The following is a 13479-nucleotide window of genomic DNA, read 5'->3' as shown; positions in this document are numbered from 1 at the left end:
CCAGCAGTGTTCGGTTTTCGGTGAGATTGAGCCTGGCTCCGACGGGCCCCAAGATACAAACAGATTGTTAGAGACTAACACGCACAGCTGAACTAAATGTTCCAATAATCGCTTCTCTTTACGAACTCAAACGTGCACATATAACATACATTCACACAGATGGTTTCGCTCTCCAGCTGTGTTGTTGGACTTGGACTTACAGACAGTCTAGAGACACTGACCTGCTTCAAGATGGCCTCCATCGCGGCAGGATCATTCAGGTCCACAGTGGGGTCGTCCAGGGTTACCTTCAGTTTAAACACCTGCTTTGGTCCTGTGGAGACGGCCGGGTGCATGTGTTTAGTTAGACATACCAACAGTCAGACACCCTCAAACCCCCAAACCCTAACCTAACCCTACTGTTCTACGTTGGTTTTTAACCCGCAGCACAGTTGATTTTTAACCCGCATCACGGGTTTGTCTGACTAATAACTGTAGGACTGTTTTTATGTCTAACCAATGCATGCACCCCGTGGAGACGAGGGGGGGACTCTATGGAGGCTGTGTTGATGACACTAAACCTTCTACGTCAAGCATCAGCATTTCTGAAACAGTTGTAATTTGAACAGACTTTGTTGAGACACAGACGTGTACAGTGAGGTGCACTAATCCAGACTGGATGCTACTGATGCTCAATAACAGAACAGTAAACGGTAAGCCTGGGAACGTCCACATCTACTGTAGCTAAACTCAGTTTCTCTGTAAACAGTAACAGCTACCTGGCCTGGGAGCGTCTTCACATCTGGGCACCGGGCAGTAGGCCCAGCGTGTGTCTGTTATGGTGTAGCACCATGGCCTTCTCTCATCCTTTGGATTACGGCAGTAGTTCCCGTCCAGGCCGCTGACAAAAATGTAGGTACAGTATTACTGATAGAAAGACAGACAGACAGACATTTTGGCAGGGTGTTCTTACGCGTGTGGGTACTTTTCGGGCGGGCATTTGTGCTTGTGAGGTGTCTGGGCCGACCAGTTCTGGCACGTTTCACCAGAGACCGTCCGGGCAATGGTCCCCCGATAGTTTTTACCATCGGAAGTGTAGCAGGTCAGCTCGTGTTCGATGGTAGAAGTCTCAGATGCTGAAGACAGGGGAAAAGTAGATGGATGGAGAGGGAAGTCAAGGACCACTAGTGTTGTGGGAGAGAGGCTAGTCTGGGAAACAGAAAGGTGTCCAGTTCTCACCCTGGCCGTGGTCTGTGTGTGTCAATAAGACCCTTAACCACTAACTGCTCCCCACTCACTTTATTAATCAAATCAAATCAAATCAATTTTATTTGTATAGCACATTTAAAAACGACTCTCATCGTACCAAAGTGCTTCACAGGTCACAGAAAAACAATACGATACAGTGCAATACAGTACATCAGTGAAACAATAAAATAAATAAAATAAAATTATAAAAATGCATAGTTATGGTACAGTAGTCAAGAGAGATGTTAAGCAGTTAAAAGGCAGTACGAAAAAAACGTATCCTAGGTATAAAGTGCACGAGTATTAGGGGGACTGGAAGGCTTGAGAGTAGAGGAACGTTTTGAGCCTAGACTTAAAACTCTCAGTGGAGGGGGCAGATCTGACAGCGAGAGGAATGCTATTCCAAAGTATAGGAGCTGCGACAGCAAAGGCTCGGTCGCCCCTGAGCCTCTTCCTTGTTGCTGGGACTACTAGGAGTCGTCTGTCTGCTGACCTGAGGGTCCTGATGGAGGAGGAGTATGATAGGAGGTCAGAGATGTAGGAGGGGGCCAGTCCGTTTAGTGCTTTGTATGTGAAGAGAAGGGTTTTGAATTTAATTCTGAACCGGACTGGCAACCAGTGGAGAGAGGCAAGGACAGGGGTGATATGGTCTCGCCTCTTGGTGCCAGTCAGGAGTCTGGCAGCCGCATTTTGCACCAGTTGGAGACGGGATAGGGATGACTGGGAAATTCCGGTGTAGAGGGAGTTGCAATAATCTAGACGGGATGAAATGAGTGCATGGATGACAATTTCGAGGTCGTGTGTGGAGAGAAATGGCTTAATTTTGGTGATGGAGCGGAGGTGGAAAAAGCTGGTTTTGACTATGGTGTTGATTTGTTTGTCGAATTTAAAGGCGGAATCAAAAAGCACCCCAAGGTTTTTAGCGTGTGGTTTGACAAGGGGGGCGAGGTCGCCAAGGTCATTTTTTATTTGTGTGATGGAGTCAGGTGGACCAAATAGTACTATTTCAAATTTACTGTCATTTAGTTGTAGGAAGTTTTGTGCCATCCATCTTTTGATGTCGGTGAGGCATTTATTTAGGTTGTTTAGTGTGGATTGATCGTTGGGTTTCAGAGGGATATATAGTTGGGTGTCATCTGCGTAGCAGTGGAATGAGATGTTATATTGTCTGATGATATGACCAAGGGGGAGCATATAGAGGGAAAACAAGATGGGGCCTAGGATGGATCCTTGGGGGACTCCGCAGGAGAGGTGGGCAGGGGGAGAGGAGAAGGTACCCATATTGACAGAGAAAGAGTCCTTGAGGTAAGATTCAAACCAGCCCAAGGCTGTGTTTTGGACTCCAAATAATAGTGCTCCCTGCTCCTAATAGTTGTGATGGTAAATGACAGTGCCCTCAATACCCTCATACCTGTCTAACTAGTTCTACTTCTCCAAAGTGAGTGACAGCCAGACCCACAACACTAGGGAGCGACCATGATCTGGTACCACCCGAATTTAGAATGAAAACTCATTTTCATTCTACTAATCTGCCACCAACGTGGAATGCTGACACAATCTTTTTATTCTTTACCTTTTTTTTAACGTAAATCTTCCCTTCATTGTCAATGGCATTTAATGTTTGTGTTGTGGACATTTTGTGGGGACAAAAGCTGTATATAGGAGGGGCAAGCGCCTCTCAAAAATCACACTTGTGTGAATTGAGGGGCGCTCTTATCATCATATCATCACAAATCATTCCGGCAAATCACTTTTGGTGTCTTCATCTTTCTGCCCTAACTTTTTATCCCCAAATTCCCAATATGTACTTGGCTCAGCCAATCAAATCATCGCTATGGGTGATCAGCCAATCAAATCATCGTGTTTGTGTTCACACAAATAGACAAAGCTGGGCAAAGCTGGGCGGCTGTGGCTCAGGAGGTAGAGCAGGTCGTCCAATGATCCATGGGTCGGCGGTTCGAATCCCGGCTCCTCCTGTTTACATGTCGAAGTGTCCTTGGGCAAGACACTGAACCCCAAATTGCTCCCGATGTGCTGGTTTTTACCTTGCATGGCTTCCGCCGCAATCGGTGTATGAATGTGTGTGTGTGTGTGAATGGGTGAATGTAATGCACAATCTATGTAAAGCGCCTTGGATAAAGGCGCTATATAAATGCACTATTTACCATTTACCATAGGAGAGGCTAGCACCCCTCAAAAATAATATAAGCTAAAAGAAAACAAGTATACATCGATGGCATCATAAATTAAAATGTTCGTGGTCTGGTTTTGAGTTCAGGGAGACAATAGGCTACTGTAGGATCTTTGGAATAGCACAATGTCGGCTAAATTCTGTTTTGAGGTGGATTATCCCTTTATGTAAATATCCATGAATGTTGAACTACTGACCTGACAAAACACTGAAGAACATGAAGAGCTGGCAGAACATGATGCACGATGCCGCCACTGAGAGGCGCTGTTTGTCTTAATTTGTAGAACTGAAAAAGATTCAAGAAGTATAGTCAATCACATTGCATGCAAATTAACAACAACTTGATTAACATATACACAAGTACATACAGTAGAATGTTTTAAAGAGTGATTTTCTGTGTTTTAGACTTGGAGCATGGGTAGTAAATAATATTATACATTACATTATCCATAGCCACTCAATGTTATTAAAATCACACCTGTGTTAAGCGAGGGGCGCTCTTATCATCATATGTCATCATACATCATCTCATTCTGGCAAATGCTGCCAATCATTAATCAGATTGTTTACACGACAACACTCAACACTCAAAACTGGCCATTCATTATCAATGGCATTTTTGGTGTTAGGCATTTCCTGCTTTGAAACATCCTTATAGGCCTCTAGTGAACCATGTCTTTGGTGCAGACATGAGGTCATCATCATGGCTACATTAGGACCAGAGCCTTAGATATAGACAGAGTTACGCAAACTGTGTTCCCTTCATGGGGCTTCAGTCCAATGGCGGCTCTTCTACATAGACTACGCATTGAGCGTGAGGACAACCAACTGGGACAAGTCCTGGACTGGATGTAGGCAGAAATGCATTGGACTCAGGGCAAAAGCCAAGCTTTAATGATCTTAAATCCATTTATTTTAAATTGTTTTGTATAGTAATAGTACAACATAAACATTAAAGAGACTTTAGTTGTCACTGTATAATAGGCTACTTTAAAACCATTGTCATGTTGCACACTTAAAATAGCTCTTATTTGAAAACAATGTATTTCCAACTCCAGCTTGTCTCAGTTCAGGCTGCATGAACAGCGCTCGAGCGCTCGGTTTCTGCCTCTCAACATCGCAACTCTTCTATTAGATGGCTCTGATTACTTACTTCCTTAATCCTCTTGGTTCCGGTGGAACATAAGGCTGACGATCTGCTTCCATCTGGTCCTATCCTGTGCAGCATGTTGAGCCTAATCGCCCCATGTCAGATTTGCCATCTTCAGTTCTGAGGTCACAGTTCTCCGCCAGGTTGTTTTTGGCCCCCCTTGTTTCCTCTTTCCAGGTGGGGTCCATCTTAGGGCTACTTTAGGAATGCTGTTCTGATCCATTCGAAGGACATGTCCGAGCCATCTGAGCCGTCTGTGTTTGATTTCCAGTACCACATTGTAACAGTTTGTCTTTAGGTACAGGTCCTCGTTGGAGATCTTTTCTGGACAAAAGATGCGACATATCTTCCGGAGGCACCCATTGTGGAATGAGTTGATTTTATTCATGTCGCTCTCTCCACCACTCGCCAGCATTCTGAGCCATACAGCAAAACTGACTTAACGTTGCTGTTATACAGTTTGACCTTCGTTTTTAAGCCGTATTGCTTAGATTTCCAGATGGTCTGGAGGCTTGCAAATGTGCTGCAAGCTTTTCCGAGCCTTATACTGATGTCCCTGCTGCACGCATTGTCCTTACTGAGGAGACTTCCCAGATACGTGAACTCCTCAAAGTAGTCAAGGGGGTTACCATCCACAGTGATTGGTACATGTGGTGTTGGGTGTGTGCACATCACTTGGGTTTTGGAGATGTTGATGTTCAGACCTATCTGCTTAGCAAATCGGTCAGTCCTATCCGTCTTCTCTTGCAGGTGGGTGTGATTGGTGGAGAGAACAGCAAGGTCATCAGCATAATCAAGATCTTCTAGCTGGGTGAAGAGAGTCCACTGGATGCCTCTGGGCTTATCTGAGATGGTCTTACGCATGGTCCAGTCAATGGCGATCAGGAAGAGTATGGGGGAGATGATACATCCCTGGCGTACACCAGATTCCACAGGGAACGATTCTGTGAGATTGCCATTGACAATGACACTGCACTGAAATTGATGATAAAACATCTTAATCAATGCAGTCATCTTTGGAGGGACGCCATAGGATTCTACAATCTTCCACAACGTATCACGGTGCAAGCTATCAAAAGCTTTCCGGAAATCTATGAAGTTGATGTATAATGGACTGTTCCACTCCAGGCATTGCTCAATGATGTTCCTTATTGTGAATATTTGATCTGTGCACCCTCTTCCTTTCCTGAAGCCTGCAGATGGCTCTGATTAGGACCAATGAATCCGTTCCCAATTCATTTCACTGCATATTATAGGCAATGTGTTCTGGGATTTCAAAGTGCTACTAATGTTCCATACATACATATAAGTGATTAAATCTAAAGGTCAATATGATTCTGAAGCTTGGAAATAAATACGTACTGTACTGTACTGTACTGTACTGTACTGTACTGTACTGTACTCTACTGTGTGATGACTTATTCTTTGACAAAATACATTATCACATGGGCTATTTATTCACAGCAGGGTGTGTCCCCCCCCCCCCCCCCAACATTTTTAACAACTCATTCCTTGTTGAAAGTGTTTGTATAGGATGACTAGTTTTAGGCTTTTTGTGTTAGGCTACAACACAACATTATTATTATTATAATTATTAGCCTACTACTACTACTACTACTACAAATAGAAGCATTCTATGAGCCTATAAGGAGAATAAAGTAAACTATTACCTGTTTCAAGCGTGAACTTCAATCCGTCGTTTGCAGGTTGTTGTAACCCTGGTTTACACTATAACTATTCTGCATGTCATGAGATCTATATCTCCTCCTTCTCCCTCCTTCCCTTAATCTTTATGTAAAACAATGCCTTGCATGGGTTTCCTTTGCCCTTGGTGACCTGTGTGTGGATGTGAAGCTACATTGACAGGAGACAGGCGGTGTGGTCTTTGTCAGTAGGGTTGACCCGATTGGATCGGGTGATCGGAAATCGGGAGCCGATCACGTCATTTTCAAATGATCAGAATCGGATCAGGATCCAAAAACGTGATCGGGACATCCCTAGTATCAATATTATATCCATATCATGATATTAGACGGGAAATTGTCTGTGATTTGGGATATTGTACTATTGTGATATGATAAACGTGTTCTATAAAATATAAATTATTGGATCGGAAAAAATCGGTATCGTCTGCCACTCATGATTAGAACGGACTTGAACCCCCAGCCAGCAGGACCCAAACGCAATAATAATGACACGGGCAATGTGTGTCTCTGCTAAACACATCCTCCCCATGTGGGTGTGATAAACACTTCTTTTCTGGATGGCTGCCTCCTGCCATTCCATGCAAATTATAGGTGGTAACTGCAGAACTGTGGACTTAATGAGAGAAAGAATTGGACCCGTTTTGTTTTGGGGGGCGAGAACTGCAGGGCACTTGTCTTGAGATAACTGGACTGCAGGTTGTGAGTTTTCTTTAGGAAAACTACTTTGGCAGTGGATCTGAGGATCAGCTTCTTGACGCTCAAACCACAACAGTGAAAACAACATGCATCAACTAAAGGTCTTAATCCTGAGTGAAACTGCTGGAACTAACCTTCAGATTCCAAGACAGAAGCTCTATAACTACCATCCTGCAGAGCCCCTGATGCACCATGGAACCCCGATAGAAACGCAGCCCTGCGGGACCCTGCTTGCTTGACCCAACAAAACGCCTTATGATTAAAGTCAAAGTCGTACGATTAGTCACAGACGTTACCGCAGTGAAATTTGTAATCCGCATTTGACCCATCTCTTGGAACGGTGAGCCGCAGCGTGCGCCGCGCTCTGGAATCATTAGTTGATTTGACCCCTAATCCAACCCATTGATGCTGAGTGCAAGGCAGGGAGGCATTGGGTCCCATTTTTACTGTTTTTGGTATGACCCGGCCGGGGATCGAACCCCTGACCTCCCAGTTTCAGGGCGGACACTCTGACCACCAGGCCACTGTCTGGTCAACAAGGCCACTGTCTGGTCACAAGGCCACTGTCTGGTCCATGATGTTTTACATATGGTTCTTCGAGTGTTTTACATAAGAGACATGGGAGGGGTCCGAGGGAGAGGGAGATGATGAGTCGTACTCTTATGACATGCAGAAGCTATAGTGTGTAAAGGTGATTACAAACAAGCTGCAATTGGAATCATCAACGCAAAATACGGATTGAAATTCACACTTTAAACAGGTAATAGTTGGATTATTCTCCATAGTTCTGTTATAGATTCATAGATTCTATTTGTAGTAGTAATAGTAGTAGTAGTAAATAGGCTAGTAATTTCACCCTGCTGTGATCTAGCCCATACTTATTTAGTCAAAGAATAAGTCATAATACTCTACAGTAGGCTACTCATAATTATTAACCCATTTTGGACTGAGGTTGATAAAAAAAAGGCTTCTAAATCCCAAAGTTTTTCTGAAAAACCTTCTGGTGCTCAACCTTTTTCATTTCAAGGACCACCAGAATTATCTCTATTGGGCCCCGGACCCCCCCATCTCAAAATATGTAGTTCCAGGGACCCCCCCCCCCCCCCCCCCCCCCCCCCAGAAGCAAATATTTTCGTTAAAAAGGTTCGCTCTGAAATATATATATTCAATGATTTGTGCCACATTTTAACGATTTTTTTCAAAAATAGCAGACCTACAAGCTCGTAGTGCGCCACTCGGTGGCGCGCTATGAGCTTGTAGATCTGCTATTTTTCAATAGCTAAATTATAACGATGTTTAAAACAAAGTTCAAACAAAGTGCATATGCTAAATTAATGTCACTTTTGAAAATGACAATTCCAGGAGAACACATGAATTGCCTATATTTGACAGACTATGCAGTGAAATGAATTAGTCCTGTAAGTCCTACTGGAGGCTCTGCTTGGCTCACTGTAGGCCTATGTTTCAAAGCAGGAAATGCAAACAGACATATTTTCATAAACTTGAGTATGGCTGTTGTCAGGTAGGCATGAATATATCATTCTATATTATATTATTATTATTTTATTATATTATATATCAATATCATTGGCTTGAATATGTTTTTTTTCTACTACCCATACACTTAAAACAAATCACTGATTAAAACATTTAAAACATTCTATCTAGTGTATATTTTAACAATTCCATTGTTGTTGTTCTTTTTAAGTAAAGTGTAATTTCCCGCTGGGGACGCTGTGGGCGCTGGGGGGCGTGTTGTGTCATCAGTGCCCATACCCGAGGCGGGGTTGGCGAAAGGGCCTTTCTGTGTGGAGTTTGCATGTTCTCCCTGTGTCCCCTAGGGTAGGTACCCTCACATGTTCTCCCCGTGTCCCCTAGGGTAGGTACCCTCACATGTTCTCCCCGTGTCCCCTAGGGGAGGTACCCTCACATGTTCTCCCCGTGTCCCCTAGGGTAGGTACCCCCACAAAAAACATGCAGTAATCCTGGTCTCTAAACTGCCTCCCCCTGGCCAGCCGGGGCGCCTGATGGAGGGGAAAGGAAATGGTTGGAATAACGTGTTCCTTCCACGCGCTACGTCCAACCAGGGAAACTCCCCCCGCTGTCAGGTGTAAAGGAGCAACTTGGACACTCATGCATGAAGGAAGCATGTGTTCAAGTCCGTTGCTCTCCTCAGGTGGGTGGAGGGTGTGTAGAGCCCAGGATTACAATAGATAATTGACAAAAAACCCCAAAAAACACCACCTGTAGTTGAGGAAAATGACGACAAGGTACTAGAGGTTTATATGCGTGCAATGTGACAGTTGCACTTGTTGAATCTTGAAATTTCAGTTCTGCAAATTAAGACAAACAGCGCCTCTCAGTGGCGGTATCGTGCATCATGTTTTGCCAGCTCTTCATGCTCTTCAATGTTTTGTCAGGTAAGTAGGCCCACAACGTTCACAAATGGGTCCCGACTCACTGTCTGGGAAACAGTGCTTTAAAGCAGGGGTTCTCAACCTGGGGGTCGCGACCCCTCGGGGGGTCTGTTGCCAAATTATTTTGGGGGGATTATCTTTTTAATTTTTTGCATCTGAATGGATGGGAAATGGAAATTAAGAGTTTACATACAGTACACATAGTACATGCATAAACTTTCCTTAATGATTATATTTATATCTGGTTTCAGTATTTATTTATGATGTATTTTCTCTAGCCTATTATTAAGGTTATTGTAGCGGCCATTCTTGCCCTGATGAAGACCTTGTTGGTCGAAACATGTTGGCAGTTGCCTTTTTTAATTTAATAAAGGCGTTTTAAACTTTGAGTGCCCGGATCCTCTCTCTAGTAATTTCACCCTGCTGTGATCTAGCCCATACTTATTTAGTCAAAGAATAAGTCATAATACTCTACAGTAGGCTACTCATAATTATTAACCCATTTTGGACTGAGGTCGATAAAAAAAGGCTTCTAAATCCTAACATTTTTCTGAAAAACCTTCTGGTGCTCAACCTTTTTCATGTCAAGGACCACCAGAATTATCTCTATTGGGCCCCGGACCCCCCATCTCAAAATATGTAGTTCCAGGGTCCCCCCCCCCCCCCCCCCCACCCAGAAGCAAATATTTTCGTTAAAAATGTTCGCTCTGAAATATATATATTCAATGATTTGCGCCACATTTTAACGATTTTTCAAAAATAGCAGACCTACAAGCTCGTAGTGGTCAGTTTGTATTGGGAATTTGGGGGTGGGGAGGGGGCGCCGGGCACAAGACATGGCCAACGCATTTCTGGGGGTTCCCAGCCAAAAAAAAACATTTAAAGGAGGGCAGTCCACATTTTAGTGGAAGAGTAGTAGAATGAGAATTTTCCCACATTTGTTTTAAATTTGGGTCGGACCAGATCATATTTAGAATTAGATGCATGCTATGTAGACATGATGCCAGGTCAATAATGACCCTGGTCCTTGATTTCCCTCTCCATCCATCTACTTTTCCCCGTCTGTCCTCAGCATCTGCCGTCGAACCCGAGCTGACCTGCTACACTCTCGATGGCAGAAACTACCGGGGGACCGTCGCCATTACGGTCTCTGGCAGAACCTGCCAGAGCTGGTCGTCCCAGACACCTCACGTACACACCAACAGGCCAGAATCCCACCCGAGCAAGTAAGAAACACCCTGCCAAAATATCTCTCTGTCTGTCTGTCTGTCTGTCTGTCTGTCTGTCTGTCCCAGTGTTGTTTTTGACAGCAAATTTTGATTTTAGTTTAGTCGTAGTCTTTTAGAATGAAACTTCATTTAGTTTTAGTCATATTTTAGTCACCTGGAATGTTTTAGTGTTAGTCTAGTTTTAGTCGACTAAATATCATATGATTTTAGTCGACTAAATCTACGGTTGATTTAGTCGACTACAATATATTTTGGCGGGCCTTGATGCCGTTGTAATAGCTGATTTTACACTACGCTGTGACGCGTTGTGAGCTTGTAGATCGGCTATTTTCAGCATGCAACCAAGTGTAAAATGACTTATACTGGATCTCTTGTCCACTATAGTCCCTTCCTAACATTTTAGTCTAGTTTTTATTTGTTGACAAAATTGTCAATATATTTAGTCTTAGTTTTAGTCATCATAGCTTAGTTTCCATTCAGTTTTCTGCAGTGAAAAAAGGTAGTCGACAAACATTTTTTTGTCATAGTATTAGTCGACGAAATCAACACTGGTCACTCTGTCCATCCATGACTGCCTATACCTGCTTTTCTCTGTATCTACATACATGTTTTGTCAGAGGCCTGGATGGGAAATACTGCCGTAATCCAGACGGTGAGAGAATGCCATGGTGCTACACCATAACAGACACACGCTGGGAGTACTGCCCGGTGCCCAGATGTGAAGACGCTCCCAGGCCAGGTAGCTGTTACTGTTTACAGAGAAACTGAGTTTAGCTACAGTAGATGTGGACGTTCCCACGCTTACCGTTTACTGTTCTGTTATTGAGCATCAGTAGCATCCAGTCTGGATTAGTGCAACTCACTGTACACGTGTGTGTGTTTCTCAACAAAGTCTGCTCAAATTACAACTAGTTCAGAAATGCTGATGCTTGACGTAGAGACAGAGTCCCCCCCTCGTCTCCACAGAATCCCCCGTCGTTCCCACAGAGCCGAAGCAGGTGTTTAAAGTGAAGCTGACCCTGGACGACCCCACTGTGGACCTGAATGATCCTGCCGTGATGGAGGCCATCTTGAAGCAGGTCAGTGTCTCTAGATTGAAGATTCTCTAGATTAAATTCTCTGGGTTCAAGTCCATGTCCAACATCACAGACCAGAGGACTAATCTGTCTGTTGAGGAGAATAACAAGACTGTCTCTCTCTTTCAGGTGAAAGAGAAACTGAAGCAGCGAGGGGTGAGTGGAGACGTCAAGCTGACATGGAAGAAGCAGCCTGGTGGAAAAGTCTTTAAAAAAGAAGGAGAAGAACAGAAAATAAATTCTTATGTGTGAAGAATAGATATATTAGTATAGTTCAGGGAAGTTTTACTTAACCCATTTTGGGTGGGAACCCCTTTTGGTGTTAGCATTATGTTATGCTTTAGCTATTGAAAAATAGCAGATCTACAAGCTCATAGCGCGCCACCGAGTGGCGCGCTACGAGCTTGTAGGTCTGCTATTTTTGAAAAGTTGTGAAAATGCGGCACAAATCTTTGAATAAATATATATATTCTTTCAGAAGACTTCTTTTCTTCTTCTTTTTTGACGTTTATTTACAGCAGTTGCACTGAGGAACACTTTAGTATTATGCAATTTGTTTTCTATGTTCATTTAACTGTATTTAAAACCCTGACAGCACCGACCTCTCTTCTTCATTATTCTTTTTTTTTTAAGATTTTTCTTTTCTTTTGGGGCATGTGCCCTTTTGCCTCAAAGTGCCCCTTTCACCCCCCTAAACAAAATGACAGGCTGTGGGGGGGGAAAAAATAAGGACCACATATGATCCATGGCCTTTATCAATATTATATATTTTAACGATTACATTGTAATGAGAACATAATTATTGCTTAATTGACTGTCCAATGACATGGCCCATTAAGTTATTGTGAAACATCTTGCTCCATTAGCCTAGGAAATGTGTGAAATGGCACGTAGGGACAGACCCCACAAAAAGACCATCCCCAAAAGAATCGGCGAGCACTATGCGCACACACACACACACACACACACACACACACACACACACACACACACGTGCCCTTTTCTTGTGTTTGGGCCCCTGCCCCGTCAGTGCTCTCTGCACGTCGACCCTGCCTAAATGGAGTTATCTCAAGTGCCCTATGTTCTCCCCCCAAACCATGCAAGGCACCAAACTTGGGGTTCAGTGTCTTGCTCAAGGACACTTCTTGAAATCGGGAACCTTCCGAGTCCAAGACTGAAACGGTACCTCCTGAGCCCTATGTAGCATGATGCAACCCCCGATTAAAATGCACGCATGCGTGACGGTCTTCTGATGTTTTACATAATGCTCTGAGATCGTTTTACATGAGAGACAAGGGAAGGAGGAAGATTAAAAAAAGAGTCTTAACCCATTTTGGGCGGGAACCCCTTTTGGTGTTAGCATTATGTTATGCTTTAGCTATTGAAAAATAGCAGATCTACAAGCTCAAAACTGTCAGGATGTAGAAGACATTTTTAGAATCTGATCTCAGGTCAAAATGGGTTAAGACATGTAAAGGGATTACATCAAGCTGCAAGGAATCAAGGAATCAAGGCAAATGATTGATTGAAATTCACGCTTTAAACAAGGTAATAGTTGGTTTATTGGCCTTACACAGCCCACTTCTGTCATAGAATGCTTCTATTTGTAGTAGTAGTACTATAATAGTAATAGGCTAATAAGTATAATAATAATGAATAAAGTAGCCTATTATTTCATGTGTATATGGACCTCAAAGAGATTTACGGCATTGTGCAACAATACAGCCTAAAACTAGTCGTCCTAAACGTTTTCAAAAAATAATGAGTTGTTAAAAATGTTGGGAAAA

The 13479-nt window shown here is 43.4% G+C and overlaps 1 protein-coding gene across 5 annotated transcripts in view; it reads left to right on the top strand.

The window, feature by feature from the left end:
* LOC306914571 (putative apolipoprotein(a)-like protein 2) overlaps positions 1-12172 on the top strand; it is a 47476-nt gene extending 35304 nt beyond the window's left edge. For 3 of the 5 annotated variants that reach the window (XM_079491669.1, XM_079491667.1, XM_079491668.1), the window contains 5 exons: positions 9302-9390; positions 10460-10613; positions 11234-11355; positions 11583-11695; positions 11822-12130. In XM_079491669.1, coding sequence (XP_079347795.1) covers positions 9351-9390; positions 10460-10613; positions 11234-11355; positions 11583-11695; positions 11822-11944 — 552 coding nt within the window. In that variant the 5' untranslated portion in view covers positions 9302-9350 and the 3' untranslated portion in view covers positions 11945-12130. Of the gene's footprint in view, positions 1-9301; positions 9391-10459; positions 10614-11233; positions 11356-11582; positions 11696-11821 lie in introns of all 5 variants that reach the window. The other 2 variants (XR_013788704.1, XM_079491670.1) reach the window with 2 other exon arrangements.
* The last annotated feature ends 1307 nt before the right edge of the window (positions 12173-13479 follow it).

This window comes from Electrona antarctica (genome assembly GCF_951216825.1).
Source record: "Electrona antarctica genome assembly, chromosome: 21".
Classification (NCBI taxonomy): domain Eukaryota; kingdom Metazoa; phylum Chordata; class Actinopteri; order Myctophiformes; family Myctophidae; genus Electrona; species Electrona antarctica.
This window is presented reverse-complemented; position numbering and strand designations above follow the sequence as displayed.